General features: G+C 42.1%; 1 protein-coding gene across 1 annotated transcript; it reads right to left on the bottom strand.

Annotated features, from left to right (window-relative positions):
* Positions 1 to 3,581: 3,581 nt before the first annotated feature.
* On the bottom strand, positions 3,582 to 16,272 carry utp25 (UTP25, small subunit processor component). Its single transcript, NM_001008034.1, is given in 12 exon segments — positions 3,582 to 4,302; positions 4,502 to 4,747; positions 5,893 to 6,005; positions 6,355 to 6,537; positions 7,101 to 7,303; positions 7,502 to 7,718; positions 9,386 to 9,787; positions 10,432 to 10,517; positions 11,201 to 11,395; positions 13,464 to 13,722; positions 14,826 to 14,865; positions 16,142 to 16,272. Coding segments are annotated over 12 exon segments (2,298 nt in total). The 5' UTR covers positions 16,249 to 16,272; the 3' UTR covers positions 3,582 to 4,055.
* Between the last annotated feature and the right edge of the window lie 4 nt (positions 16,273 to 16,276).

Here is a 16,276-nt window from a genome sequence, read left to right as displayed (position 1 = left end):
TTCATTCCACGCTGGAGATTTTAACCTACACCTTTTTAAACCATTACGTGAGCCACGCACTGCGGGTGATTCAACTACAGCTTAGCAACCAACGTCTAACCCACAGCTGACAGTGCGAAGAAGAATTCAAAACGTGATTTAACACCTTTCGGCACCAGAGAAAACTCAAAGGGAAACGCTGGTAATTCCCCTGTATATTGTAAGGTTTAGGGTTCCTATGGGATACAAACATAAGCACTTTCCTAATGCGGCATTGGGGAACATGTTAAGACCAAGACCCCATTTGCTTCTCAATACACTATTACTATAATACCGGTTTAGTTACGTTGTACAGGTATCTGACCCCTTATCTGGAAATCCATTATCCAGAAAGTTTTGAATTATGGAAAGGCCATCTCCCATAGACTCCACTGTAATCAAATAATTCAAATTTTTAAAAATGGTTTTCTTTTTTCTCTGTAATAATAAAACAGTACCTGTACTTTATCCCAACTAAGATATAATTACCCCTTATTGGGGCAGAACAGCCCTATTGGGTTTATTTAATGGTTAAATGATTCCCTTTTCTCTGTAATAATAAAACAGTACCTGTACTTGATCCCAACTAAGATATAATTACCCCTTATTGGGGCAGAACAGCCCTATTGGGTTTATTTAATGGTTTAATGATTCCCTTTTCTCTGTAATAATAAAACAGTACCTGTACTTGATCCCAACTAAGATATAATTACCCCTTATTGGGGCAGAACAGTCCTATTGGGTTTATTTAATGGTTAAATGATTCCCTTTTCTCTGTAATAATAAAACAGTACCTGTACTTGATCCCAACTAAGATATAATTACCCCTTATTGGGGCAGAACAGGCCTATTGGGTTTTTTTTCCAAGGCTATTGTGATACTAATATCTACAGTTAGTACTAGTGGTTGTATTTATAGTTTATGTATGTGAGTGTATAGATTGGTAGGTGTGGGTTAGGTGTGCTGGGTTTACTTGGATGGGTTGAACTTGATGGACACTGGTCTTTTTTCAACCCTATGTAACTAACTATGTAACTGTTTAATGGTTAAATGATTCCCTTTTCTCTGTAATAATAAAACAGTACCTGTACTTGATCCCAACTAAGATATAATTACCCCTTATTGGGGGCAGAACAGTCCTATTGGGTTTATTTAATGGTTAAATGATTCCCTTTTCTCTGTAATAATGAAACAGTACCTGTACTTGATCCCAACTAAGATATAATTACCCCTTATTGGGGGCAGAACAGCCCTATTGGATTTAATTAATGTTTTATTGATTTTTTAGTGGACTTAAGGTATGGAGATCCAAATTATGGAGAGACCCCTTATCCGGAATACCCTTAGTCCCGAGCAGTAAGTAAACCTTTCAAGTAAGTGAATGTAAAATTGATGAAAGTGCTACTCTAAGAACTTTGGTGATTTACATTGATTTTTAAATTCCAGGATATTAAGGGGATACATATAATGTTACTGTGAATGAACTTTCCTACAATGGCGCCACCTGGTGATCAGTTATAATTATAAAATTATTATAAAGCAGTAATAGGTGCATTGTTTTGCGTTAATAGGTAATACCCTCCCTTATAGCCAAGTTAACTTAAATGGAGACAATAACCAGTTTAAAGAACCCCCTCCTTTTACCCTTTTGATGTGACTGTTTAGGCTTACAGATTTGATTTCTCTATCTATCCTATTGCCTTTTACCAGAAAGTTAAGAACATGAGTAGCTTCAGTCTCTACATTTTCCCCAAATAGCATACGGAATGACAAAAAACCCATAGAGTTGTCCTAGTTAAAACAATAGAAGAGAGTATGATAAGCACCAGCCCTATTCACTAAACTCATGTTGGACAAGAGGGTATAATGTCCCACTAAGAATGCAGCCTTAGCACAGTACTGGGGTACAAACTGTATAGCCTGAAGCCTTTATTCTGTGTCAGCTTATATTAGGCATAGCAATACCCCTGTGTATTTAGCATCAATATTATATACATAGCAATGGTCTTTGGCATAATTCTTCATTGCCATAACACCTCATTGCTTATCTGTGTTTGACACACAAATCCAATTTTTCTTCCATCAAAAGCTAAGCCAGACATTTAAATGCTCCTGATTTTTTTTTTTGAGGTTTAGACAGCGTTAGATCCGCATCACACATACTGGTTTGAATTTTAGACAAACAGCTCTATCTTTGATTCATCTGACCACAAAACCTCTTCTCACAATGTAGTTCTAAAGGTGCCCATACACTATAAGATCCGCTCACTTGGCGAGCGGATCTTCACCCGATATCCCCACCTACAGGTGGGTGATATCGGGTAGCAACTAACTTAAAAAAAAAAATAATCCGATTACATTTGTGGTTATGGGGCAGTCGGTTCGGGGACCACATCAACGAGCCGATGCGGTCCCCGATCCGACTGGATTTTCTAACCTGGCCGATCGAGATCTGGCCAATTTCAGGCCAGATATCGGTCGGCCAGGCCGCTCTGTTCTGCCCATGCATGGGCCGATTAGCTGCCGAATCGGTCCAAGGGACCAATATCGCCAGCTATAGTCAGCCCGTGTATGGGGACCTTTACTCTCTCCTCGTCAGTTGGGTTTCTGGCAAACACAATTTGTGGACACTTGTGTGGACTAAGGAGGAAGTGGAAAAGTCCTAAATGTCAGTTGGATCAGGCAAGAAGAGTAGGACAATGGCTGCTACTGCATGTCTCTTTAAAATGGAAGAAAGGATAGCTCTTTCAGCAGGACAACGATTCCAAAGGCCAAAGTAACAATGGAGCAGCTCGACGACAAACAGATGAATGTAGCTCAGTCAAACACTAAGTGCAATTCATCTGACCATCTGTTTGGCACTATCTGAAATATCTGGTGTAAAAATATCAGCCAACAAATGAACAACCTGGAGGAAATGTGCCATAAACACGTACTTGCCCCAAAAGACTAAAAATGGTTATTTCTGCAAATGGTGGCTTACAAAATATTAAAGTGTGGGGGTTTCAATGCGAATGCATTCTGGGCTGCTGGGATACCGGGAAAAAACCCGGTGGCCCAGACACGATCCCTTTTACCGATCCCCCGGCCGCCGGTGTCCTCCCCTGACAAAGCACAGGTGCAACTACATCATACAATGGGACTTTCCATTTTGGGCAACGACATCTTGTATAGCCCTTTACTGTTTCTGCAAGATACCCCAGTGCACAAATACAGAATTCATTTGCAAAGGTGGGAGTGGAAGAACATGGATGACCTGTACAGAACCCTGACTTAAACCCAACTGAACACTGCATCCCATATAGATCAATTGGAATGCTAAGTGCAAGCTAGGCTTCATTCCCAACATCATTCCCTGATTAATGCTTTTGTGTTGTTTATGGCAGATGATTGCTGCTTGACAACTCGCATCAAAACTCTATGCAGCATAAATTGTGACAGAACAAAAGAGGGAGAAGAGAACCAATTAAAAGACACCGCCCACTAATCCCGGTTCAAGCAGTACAGTCGAGAATGGCAAAACCATAAGCAGATACTTAAGAAAACACTTTGGGTATGGCATATACTGTCCATCTTTTTAATATACAAATGTTGGAAGGCATGAGTAAGGCTGTTGCCATGACACCCCAGGATAATGAAATGAGTTAGTGGTGGGATGTGAGGAGTTGTAGTACAAAAGCATCTGGAGGGGAATGTCGAACATGACAGTTCCCGCAGCACTGAGATGGCCTGAATCTACTTTACTACTAAGCACCATTTATTGCTGGGGGGAGAGGAACCTTGTTTGCAGTGAAAGTGGCGTACACAGCATTATTATGGGGCGTTTTACATTCCATATCAATAGAGGAGTTTCTGAATACCTCACGTCAAGCGCAGATGACAGCTGAACAGGAACAAAAACGTAAATTACACCTTTTCAGCGGATCAAAATGAACATTGTTCTTCTGTTTGTACATTTAGTTCATTCTGAAGTAGCTCTGCGCAAAATCCACTTTGTGGCATTATAAGGATCCACGTTCTCTCGTTTCAGCACCAAATTAACCGTTTTCTCCGGTAACAAAAAGGTGAACATTTTTCTTCGACTGCAGCATCTGTGCGGCCCGCTCTGCCCCCACCACAGCAGCCAGTCTCTGGGCATCGTACTTAGAGTACAGCACCGTGCAGGTCCATGTGGCTTCCTCCCCGCGGTGCCATGCCTTCATCATATTGCACACTTCACTGTAGAAATGGGGATAAGTTGGGAGCTCATAGAAGATAAGGTTTCTGATACCTTTCAATGTGTATCTAAAATTAAAAGAATCGAGAGGCAGATACAATTATAATTATGGAGCATCCTGTGCAAACCCATTCAGCCAATAACAACCAATGAGCAGTGAGCTACTCTCGAGCAGGTCAAACCTTTGCTCATGTTACCATCTATCCCCCAGGACCAACTATATCTGTGAGATGCATTAGATAACAATGACGGGGTTGGCCCACTCACCTCTTGTAGAAGTGAAACCTCTCAGTGACAAGCAGAAACTGTCTCTCCCCCTTCAGGAAGAACTGCCGCGCTCTGGAGACTCCGGACCTGTTTGTGTATTCGCAGATGTGCGTGAAGTTCAGCTCTTCCTTCTTGAAGTAGTTCCGTAGTCGCACGTAATCGAAGTAGGAAGGGATATAGATGAGCGTATGAGACATAATGGCATCTCGATACTGCGGCAGAATCTTGCTGGTAAAGAACTCAAACCTGAGTGAGAAAAGAAGCTGCTGTCAGATTGGGTGCAATGGACTAACATTTGGGTACATCTCAGACGCAGAATAGAGTATTGGACCCCTCTTAAACCACACAAAAAATAAAATTCATTTGAAAGAAAAAGATAACTTTCTGCCTTCCTTCTGCTACAAATTAAGTGCAAGTATGTTTGTTGACACAGAGAAACCATGAAGCTACCAATACCTCCGAAGGTTGCAGAAGCTCCAGGTTTTCTATTGGGGACAGTGTAAAATGGACGCAGCAGACCTGAGTGTAATGAATCCGTTGCACACACCAGAAGTGATGCCAACCAGATTTAGAACCTTTTTAGTGCAATTGTATTTGATTCAAAGTGTAAAAGAAAACTATATCAATGTTAATACGTTGGCTGCAATTGTGTCAGTGCAACGCCCCCTGGTGACCACCAGGAATTATAGGAAAAAAAACCATTACATTGTGGGAAGAAGACAGAGCAGTTGTGTCCAAAATTGTACTTTGCACCCTGCAGCTGCAGTCATAAGTGAGCCCTATTGTATCAATGCCTTGAGTTACATTTCAAGCATTGGCAGTTCAAACTATCATGGGTCACCTCCCCTTTATTTGCATCTTAAGAACTACTCATGTATTGACCCATGTATCTGCACCTTCAGTACTGGGACTGGGAGGTCCTGTGACATACACTGAAATGCCACAGGTCTGCGCCAGAACAGCTAATAAAGATTAGGCAATACGGTTTAAAGGGCCAGAACATGATATTGTGGCATCAGGGTTGCATATATATCACTAATTTAATGCCTTAGTCCTATGGGTTTTAATGTCTTTGCCCTGGTACCAATTAAATAATGACAATGAGTGGAGATGCCAGCACCCTTATTCAAAAAATAGCAGCAACGTTTCGGGGGTGTACCCCTTCGTCAGGCATCATGCTTTGCTGCTATTTTTTTAATAAACACGCAGGGGCTAAGCCCCGCTTGCATTGTACTCGTTGTGCCAGTCAACTATTTTTTGCTGGACTGTGTTGGGAGTGTTGACTCTCTGGGCTGTGCACCGAGTAGGAATTGTTGGAGGAGGTAAGGGTGTGCTGGGTGAACGTTCTTTGATGCCAGCACCCTGTCAGTCTGGGGCAGTTGGGCAATTACCTTGCATCTATAACAGTAAGCAGGCTGTCTGCCTCTAATCTCTGGAAGACGTGTGGGAGCTGGACCACAACATGACTGATAGAGCCAGTAACGGGCATGTTCCTAACTGCCACCTACAAGAAAATCGAGACGATCAATTACATAAATAAGTGATTAAATAAGGAAATACATACAGTCTGTACATAGGATTTATTTTCTTTTTTAATGAGAGAAACTAAAACTACCCATAGGGGTAGGAAATTTGACATCACTTACCTCTTGCTTTGTCTACCCGCTCTTTCCTCACTCTGCTGCCAGTTTCAGGCTTGTGCAGACTAGTTTACCAATTACCTGGCCTTTCAATATCAGTGCCCAATATCAGTGCCCAGTGCAAATCCTCACAATGAACAATATACCTTTCAAAAGGCAAGTAACATAAAGTACCCCAATATAAAGGCAGGACATTAAACAGATGGCGCTTACCTGCCCGCAGTAATTAAAGCAATGCTTGTTGAATATAGAGTTTATTTGGGGCTCCTGCAGGGAGCTGAACAGCAGTGTCTGCCGATAGTACTTGGCCCAGTTGCTGAGGTTCCACATGCGGACACGAGAGAAATCAACCCCGTGAGAGTCTGTAGGCTGCAGGTTAAGGTGAGCCATCAGGTGCTGCAACAGAAGGGAATGATATCAGAGAGTGACAAATATAATACACACACACACACATATATATATATATATATATATATATATATATATATATATATATATAAGTCAAGCTGTGTGTCTGCACTCTAAACCAGATGGGTGCTGAATGCTCGGTTGTTTCCTAGGTTAAATATACTGTGTGAATACGTAGTCAAGGTGGCTAACATAAGTTTGAAATGAGAGACATACAAGGGAATCGTATTTTGTGTATATAAAAAAAAAATTATGTTTTGTTATAGATGTTTACACCATATGCACATTCTATGGATTTCAAACTGAATAAGTCACACATGCGTATACTGGCACCTATTGGTGAGAGAGAGAAATCACACTGACTTTTTTATGTATGAACACTATATACCATTGGATTGGTTAACTATATATGATTTGCACTGTGATGCAAATTATGATATATATATATATATATATATATATATATATATATATATATATATATATATATATGAAATAGTGATTTGTGATCCAGCAAACAATGCAAAAGCCTAGTGACCAAAATGACTTACCAACACATGCTCCCAGTTCTGCATCAGGTACAAATCTGCTTGATCCAGAATGAGAACCTCTATGGAGGACAGGAAATCGAAATCCCTTTTCTTCTCCCCCTCGCTGCCAATGATGGTACGCAAGCCAACGGGGGAGGCGATAATGATGTCCGAGGAGTAGAATGGAGAGTACAGCCTCATGCTCTTCTGCAAGATGGCCACTCCTAATAAGACATTGGCAAGAGTATAATATCACTATCCGCCGATGAACTACCACTCGGTATTGCCAAATGGGATGATCTGCCTACGTTTTGACTATGATGGGGGGCATTCTACAGCAAGCTGCAAAGGGAGGTTCTCATTCAACATGATACAGAGGGGCCTGTTTAACACAAATATCCAGTGCAACAGGACAGCTTTACCTATCCTAAAGTGATCGTCAATGTTTCCAGCAAACACAGCTTCATAATCTTCAGGCCTCTTCAAGTTTGGGGGTCTGTCTTCGGGTTCCGATCCAAATTCTTCCTTGAACCGCTTCTTATTGCTCACGTCGACTTTTCTGCCTCCGACCTCCATCAGGCTTATTAATATCTGCACTATGCGTAAGGCGGATTCTCGGAACGGCACAACAATGAGGACCTGAAAACATTAAAACACTATGCAGTCTTTAAACGGAAAGGATTTCATTTTACATGTTTACTCAATACAATGCTTGTTTTGTCCCCCTTTCAGTTTTAGGATGGTATTGAAGAAATGGACATTGCTTTTTTACTACCTCCAAACAAAAAACTATATGTATGTACAAGTCAGCAACCTGTAGCTTCAGCGCAGATCCCATTAAAAGGCTGCCCTTCCCTATAGCTGATAGACAGTATAGTACTAATACTAATAGACAGTATAGCCAGGAATTATGTGTGGCTCTTAAAGCGGATTAAAGCCATTTTATTCAGACCAGCAATGCCCCTGAGAGCTGTACTCACACTGAACAGAACATTTTTGGGTTAGGGTGTTGGCAGAAGGGGAGATTTGTTGCTTACGGTGGGAAAGCATTTTTCTGCTGTGACCCTGTGTACATATGGAGTATTTTATTGGATACCAAATGATGACTCCTATGGCAAGGCCAATGTATCATATGCTCCTGACCTTTGATTGGCCCAGCACAATAAAGCAACCCAGTGTCATTATCTGGTTCAAATGTGTATTATGGTATACTGCATAGCCGGTGGAAAGAAAACCAATAGATTGGAGGCACCTTAATACATATTTCTTTACCCAATATGCAATATTATTATTATTACAGCACATGCAAACCCTACATTTTCCTACCATGTTTATAAGTAAGGCCTATGAAGATTCTCATTCATCCAGGTCATGATATACAGTATCTAGTAGAATTAAGTCTAAAAACAACTGGACTTTTCTGAGTTTTTCCTTGAAATCCGAGTGGCTTCTTCAGTTCCAATGACTGGTAGGGAATTCCCCAGCATTTAAACCCTTGAGGGATGTCTGTGACTGTACTTACCCCCTCAAGGGTTTAAATGCCGGGGAATTCCCTACCAGTCATTGGAACTGAAGAAGCCACTCGGATGAAAGGTGAAATGTTTTCAAGGAAAAGTCCAGTTGTTTTAGACTTAATTCTACTAGATACTATATAAGTTAGGCATATCTTCCCCACACTAACCACATCACTTGTACTGCATATACCCCCTCCGCTCTCCAGCACATAACATTTTCCTAAAACAAACAGCAGCTTTCACCCAGTGGCCATTTTCACTCTCACACATCTTCAGTGACATTTACATCTCCAAACAGCACGTGCAAGTTCATGCAATGAAGAATGCAGGCTTACACAGGCAGAACCTACATTGATAAAAAAGTCCTACTTGGATTGAGCATTTGAGTAATGGTTAAGCTGAGCTCAGGAGAGGAGGTTAGAAGAAATATCTCCAGCAGAGGGCACAGCTAGAGCAGAGTTTCTATGGAAACCAGCAGCGCCATCTCGTCATTGGCTGCTACACTGAAGGGTGTCTTTGGTAACCTGAGTTAAGAAGAACTGAGCATGCTCAGTAGCCAAGAGCCAAAGTCAGTTCCTGAGGGAGGGGCCAAGTGAGTTACAGGAGAAGAAGGAATCCTAAGTGATTAAAGGGATGCTGCAGCCTTACTATTAACCTTTGGACACCCAGAGGGCAGCTATTTAAGATTTCAAAGAGGCTGGTCACTGATTAAATTTATTTGTGGGGGGTTAACATGTCCTTTAAGAGTACGGGCACTGGTCTTTAATAAAAAGTAATCCATTCATGTGATACCTTTGGTCTGGTCAGGCCCTGGTCCCTTAGGTCTTCTTCATCCAGTCCGGGTTTTTGATCTCTTTTCTGAGAGTTGTTATTCAATACCTGGGCGTTTGCTTTCAGAACATGGTTCAGCGCATGGAGACAGTACACATGTCTGATCTCTTCGCCCTGCGCTGTAGGGCTCCGTGCCGGGAAGAACAAGTCCCTGTAGGAGTTCATGATACTGAAAAGCTCTCTCTGTAGGGGGGTGAAATTCTGTTCCTTATCAACAGACAGGAAGGGACTGTTCACTTTGGGCCACGTGGAGAAGAGCGGCTTGTGCAAATACAGCTTCTGTAGGTCAGTTTCCTTCTCGACTTTTAGGGGCTGGAGCTGAGGAAGAGAGCTCGAGACACCCAGCTGACCCAAGGCCGGCCACTGAAACCAAAAGGGAACAAGGGATGCCAAGGAATGAAACAATTACATACAACGTCAGGTATACAAATGAGTGAGACAATAACCCAATGGTTCTGTCATATAAATATATGGAGAAGGAAAGTCATTTTAGCATTTATTAACAATAGATTAGCCACATAAGTGCCAGCTAGAATGTAATATTTATTCTGCAGAAAGCTTTACCATACCTGAGTAAAGAGCCCTAGAAGCTCCCTCCATTTACTTAAGATAGCAGCTGCCATTTTAGCTTGGTCTCAGTAGTTTCCTGCTGCAGCTTTAGGGGCTGGTAGCTCAGATCACACATTCTGATGAGAGGGGGAGTGAATTTTTATGGGAGGGGGGAGCAGGAGAGAGGGCAGACTCTGGCCCCAGGAATGAAGGATTTTTCTGATACAGGAAGCCTGATACTGAAGAACATGTATACACAAAAGAAGACAAGAAATCCTGTGTTTCTTTTGATAGAGGACTCGGTGCAGCGTTTCTGTGAGTGCTTATGGCTGTATTTACATAGACCTTTCTGATAAAGCTTACTTAGTTTTTACCTTTCCTTCTTCTTCTGTTCTTTTCTGTTTTTTTTTTTTATTTTAGAAACCAAAATTTTAATTGAAGCCAGTTAGTCCCCATACCTTGAGTGATGCTTTTTTAGGATTTGTTCCTATCTTACTGATGTCTTGCTCTTCCAGTTCCCTGCCAACATGCTGTACAAATGGGTCTGTAAAGAAGAAAAAAAGGCATCAGTCAGAATCTGCTACATATTTACTGACCCCCAACTCCAAAGCAGCAGCAAATATAAAATACCCATTAGAAGAGGCAATAGATTTACAGATGATGAACAGTTTTTTTAGCCAACTGAATAGTACTCTGCCCCCTACTCTGCCCCCTACTCTTATGAGCATCAGGCAGTTCCATAAGGAGTGCTGTATAACTGCTCTGTTCAGACAAGGCTAGCGAGTACTAAAACCTCACTGAACAAAGGCAAACGTGGATAAAATAAATAGAAATGTTATCATATTATACTAATAGGGATCCTTTAGTATGACAACGTGTAGGCAATTAAAGGGTAACTGAGAATGTAAACTCTTTCCAGTTCTAGACAGATGAAAAAAACACCAGTTATACCATTAATGACTTAAATACCATGATATGGGGCACAGGGCTAAGGTTACAGTGGGGTTCTCTTTGCGCCCATCATGCTAATTATTTTGTACCAGCCAATTGGAAGCACAAAGCATGGAAAAGAACTGGCACTTTGGTGTCAACACAATGACACCAATTTTGCTTATTGCTTGCCCCTATGGATGGGCACTGGGACTCATTGCGTGCCAGTCTGTACAGAGCAAATGCCCCACACAGCCCCAAACCAGGCATCAGCAGACACGAGACAGCCAACGTTACCTTCTGTAGCCACTGTGGGACAGGGGACACTCTCATCCTTGGAATCCTCATTGTCCTCATCCATAAAATTGGTTTCTAAACTGAACTTCGATTCATGTTTGGCATCAGTGAATTCCCCGGCTTCTTCTGCAGCTGGATCCCCAGCTCTCTCCTCCTCCTCATTGTCTCCCGCTTTCTCCGCCTCAACAGGTAACTCTGCAAAAATGACACCAATTTTTTGGCTTTTATAGGTGACAGAAAAACTTTAGAAATGTTATATTTGGGGGGAAAAAGCATTTTGTTTTGTTAATCCAACTAAAGTCTTAAAAGGGCCAGTAACACAAGGAAATGAAATTATACTAGTAACACGTAAAGGGGTGGTTCACCTTTAAGTATATTTCAGAATGTCCCATTTCCTAGCAACTTTGCAACTGGTCTTCATTACTTTTTTTTTTTTATAGTTTTTGAATGATTTGCCTTTCTCTTCTGCTTTGAAATGGGGGTAACTGACCCCAGCTGCCAAAGGCTATTGCTATGTGAGTCTACAATTGTTGTAGTTACTTTTTATTTACTTACCGTATATACTCGAGTATAAGCCGATCCGAGTATAAGCCGAGGTACCTAATTTTACCTAAGAAAACTGGAAAAACCTATTGACTCGAGTATAAGCCTAGGGTGTCACCAGTAGGGCTGGTGCGAGTGAGCCAGCACACAAAGTGTGCTCAAACTTTGGTTTAGTTGATTATCCCAAAAAAAGGTTGCATTGTGGGATAAAAATGGCAACTTACCAATTTTGCACATAACGCTTTTATATCTTTTTCCCCAATTGGTTGCCCTTCAGCTACTGCCAAGCGAATTAAAGTTCCCTCAGTCCCGCTCTCTGCCTAGGCCAGCTTCCCAGAAATATGCGCATAAGATATATAAATAGAGAAACTAATAAGATGCAATGATTGTGGGAACTAAGGGGGCAATGTACCAATCTGCAGATCAATACTACTCATTTGCAACGCAGACCAGGACCAGAAAGGAAAGGAAAGGAGGGGAATGAGACGGACTTGTGTCAGTGCACCTGCGCTCTCCCTATGCCAGCTTCCCAGAACCGCCATCCTGCTACCTGTGCGCTCAGACTTTCAAGATAAAATTAATTCAGTGGTTGCACACTAGGCTGTAGTGATGGATAAAAAATTCAGTGTCAGTTAGCTGGACAGGGTAGGGAGGGTCAAAATCAAGTATTCTACTCCCCTTTGATGAAATAATAACATTGACCCCTCCCCTATGGTGGCTGATACGAGTCATCAAAGGGAAGTCAGGCTGGGGGTGTTGGGCATGAAGTGGAACTTTGAGCTGGGTTGGGTGCAGGTTGGATGCAATGGATTAGGGTAATGGTTAAATATTTCTGACCTGTTCATAATTAATATCTCCAGTGCGCTCTTCTACGGTGTGCTCATCTCCGGTGCGCTCTTCTGCTCTGCTTGGCGCCGCAGTCGCGCCAGTGACGTCACGCGCCCGTTCAGTTACTCGTGGCCTGATCTTACAAGGTCTAAGATCAGGCCACGAGTAACTGAACGGGCGCGTGACGTCACTGGCGCGACTGCGGCGCCAAGCAGAGCAGAAGAGCGCACCGGAGATGAGCACACCGTAGAAGAGCGCACTGGAGATATTAATTATGAACAGGTAGCAGGATGGCAGTTCTGGGAACTGACATAGGGAGAGCGCGGGCGCACGGACACAAGTCCGTCTGGGGGATCGGCACAAATTATCATACTCGAGTATAAGCCGAGGGTTACTTTTTGAGCACATTTTTAGTGCTCAAAAACTCGGCTTATATTCGAGTATATACGGTATCTGCCAGTTTAGGCTCTCCTCTATTCATATTCCCAACTCTTGTTCAAACAACTGCCTGGTTGCTAGGGTAAACTGCCCCATAGCAACCCAATAGCTGCTAAAATACCAGACTGGACAAGCTGCTGAACAAAAAGCTAAATAACTGGAAAACCATAAAGAGTGAAGACCAACTGCAAACTGTCTTAGTATGATGCAGACAGTGACAGTCTAGTTAATTTAAAGGTAAACTACCCCTTTACAAATACATTTGCATAGCATTACCCCTAAAGGGGCATGATATAAACAGACCTACAGCATGTGCCTGATCTGATCAGTATGGCAGTTAGCAGTGACACCTTTTTGGTTACACAGTTACTGTTATTTCACATGGGGAGAGACTTACACTTCCAGCTCTAAGGATATGGGAACACTGAATATTTCTGCATCAAAATATAATTACCATCCATTTGCCCGTGGCCTTCCCCGTCACTCTCATCTTCATTATCCTCATCCTCTGCTTCCGATTCCTCACCCACCTCTTCTGCCTCATCTTCCTCTTCTGCTTCTTCTAGGGCTTCTTCTTCCTCATCATCACTTTCTTCTTCCTCTTCATCAGACACAGTATTCAAGGTGGCGAGCAGCTTGTGGTACATGTTAACCGGCTCGGGATCACTCTCTGCCTCGCTCTCACTTCGGGATTCATCCTCCGAACTCTCAGGCTAAAATACAGACAAGTCAGACTTATAGTAACTAGAAATATCAGCAACGCATTTGTATTTTATATAAAAGCAATGTACAGGTTTCTGTTATCTAGAATGTATTCCTGGGCTTTCTGGATAAGGGATCTTTCTGTAATTTGGATCTGCATGCCTTAAAGAGGTGGTTCACCTTTAAGCTAACTTTTAGTACGTTATAGAATAGCCTATTCCAACAACTTTTCAATTGGTCTTCATTATTTATTTTTATAGTTGTTTTAATTATTTGCCATCTTGTCCCAACTCTTTTCAGCTTTCAAATGGGGGTCACTGACCTCAGCTCAAAAAAAAACTATTACTCTGTGAGGCTACAGTGTTATTTTTACTTTTTGTAACTTTCTTTTCTATTCAGCCCCTCTCCTATTCATATACCAGTCTCTCATCCAAACCACTCCCTGGTTGCTATGGTAATCTGGACCCAGCAACCAAATAACTGCTGAAACTCCAGACTGGAGAGCTCTTGAACTGAAAATGAAGTAACTAAAAAAGCTACAAATAAAAAATGAAGACCAACTGCAAATTGTCTCAGAATATCACTCTCATACATAATACTAAAAGTTAACTCAAAGGTGAACAACCCCTTTCAGTCTACTAAAAAATCATTTAAACATGAAATAAACCCAACAGAATTTATTTGCCCCCAATAAGGATTAATTATTTCTTAGTTGGGATCATGTGCAGAGAATAAGAGAAAGATGGCCTTCCCTTAATCTGAAGCTTTCTGAATAACAGGTTTCCGGATAACGGATCCCATACCTGCACTAACATGGCTGGGTAGTAACATGAAAGATCACACACATACTCCCTTATGCCTTCACATAGATATTACAGTTCTACACCCATAATTAGTTGAAATATAAAGCTAAGGGGAAGTAAAGCCACAAACTATAATTCTGTATCTGTCCATAAAGTAGGTTTAAAGTGTTTTAACGTAAATTGAAATTTCCACCCATCTCTTCCATTGTGATTTATGTTTAAAGAAGGTTTTAAATAGACATTTGCAGTATATATTGGCAACAGCTACATTCTTGTTTAAACTGGAAGGCTCAGGCATTACAGTCACTCACCAGTTGAACCACCTGGGTTGTTTCTTGTTTCTTGGAGACTCTGCAAAGAGAAAAGGGATCAGATTTACAATGTTTAATAACAAGCTGGTGGGCCCACCAAGACATACAATCAGTAGTCTGTACCAACCCCCTGAACCTCAAAGTACCTACTAACCTAGCTGTTTAAAGGGGAACTCCACCCAAAAAATATGCAGCCTTTTCTTGATTTTTAATGTTATAATATGGTTTGGAACAGTTCCCTAAGCCCCGCCCCCTGTTCCCCTGCTGATTCGGCTGGCTACTTGGAGACTCAAATAAAATGTCCTCAGCCTGCCTTCAGCCTGCATCCTCCCAATCCCACAATTCCCTGCACACTGATGTCAATAAGGAAAGGAACATCACAGTACAATGCATTGTGGGTTATGTAGTTCCTGCATGCTGTCTGTATGCTGTCTGTAAGCTGTGGAGAAGTTGTTACAATTTGTAACATCAGTGTTTTACTCGGTTTTATGTTCCTGCAGGGTAACACTTACTATATATATATATCTTCTACTCATGTCCCCTTTAGGGCCTCTAATGTGGCCCCTGACTATCCATAAGGCATTATACATTATGTTGATAATACTGCAAAATACCACTCAGTGCAATTATTATTATTATTATTATTATTAACATTTATTTATAAAGCGCCAACATATCCCGCAGCGCTGTACAATAAGTGGGTTACATACATTGGACATACAGAGTAACATATAAAGCAATCAATAACCGATACAAGAGGGGAAGAGAGCCCTGCCCAAAAGAGCTTACACTCTACATCCAATATATTAACTAAAGGCACAACATTGTCTCTACTCTTCTTGCTCTTACACCTGTATGTGCCCCCAACATTCCCCTTGATATCGGGACATTTGGGAACAGGATAAGTAACATGAGTATAGTTACCGGGACACCGGGACACTCTGGGCTGATTCTCCATTTCCAGATTCTGCCCAATATTTATATTCACCTTCCCAGCTACCCCTCCTCTATCTGAACATGTCATTGATCCCTTTGTCCCCTCCCCAAGGCAATAACAGTAACTCTGGCCTATAATGTTATGTATCATTGCTGTTCCATGTGCGCCCCCAAGTGGTTACTCAGGGCAGGGCAGGGGGGGGCACTACTATGTGTCCCCCCTTTTACTTTATTTTCCTGACACTCAAGCTGCTATTTTAACTCTTGCATTGGCCATGGTGTGTTTGCCTGGGAAATGTCAGACTCTAAGAGAGAAGGTTTGAGTCCCCGCCATCCCATCCCATCCCCATACCCGGACGATATGCTCCGAGGCTACTCACGCATCATAGAAGGGGTGCTGCTCCCCAAATTCCTTCAGGTGCTTCTTCTGTTTCTTGCTCAGGGCGCTGCCAGCCTCCTCCCTCCGCGGCTTCCTCCGCTTCCCCATCTCTGCACTCTAACCACGTGTGCGCCTC

Source organism: Xenopus tropicalis, chromosome 5 (assembly GCF_000004195.4).
Source record: "Xenopus tropicalis strain Nigerian chromosome 5, UCB_Xtro_10.0, whole genome shotgun sequence".
Taxonomy (NCBI): Eukaryota; Metazoa; Chordata; class Amphibia; order Anura; family Pipidae; genus Xenopus; species Xenopus tropicalis.
This window is presented reverse-complemented; position numbering and strand designations above follow the sequence as displayed.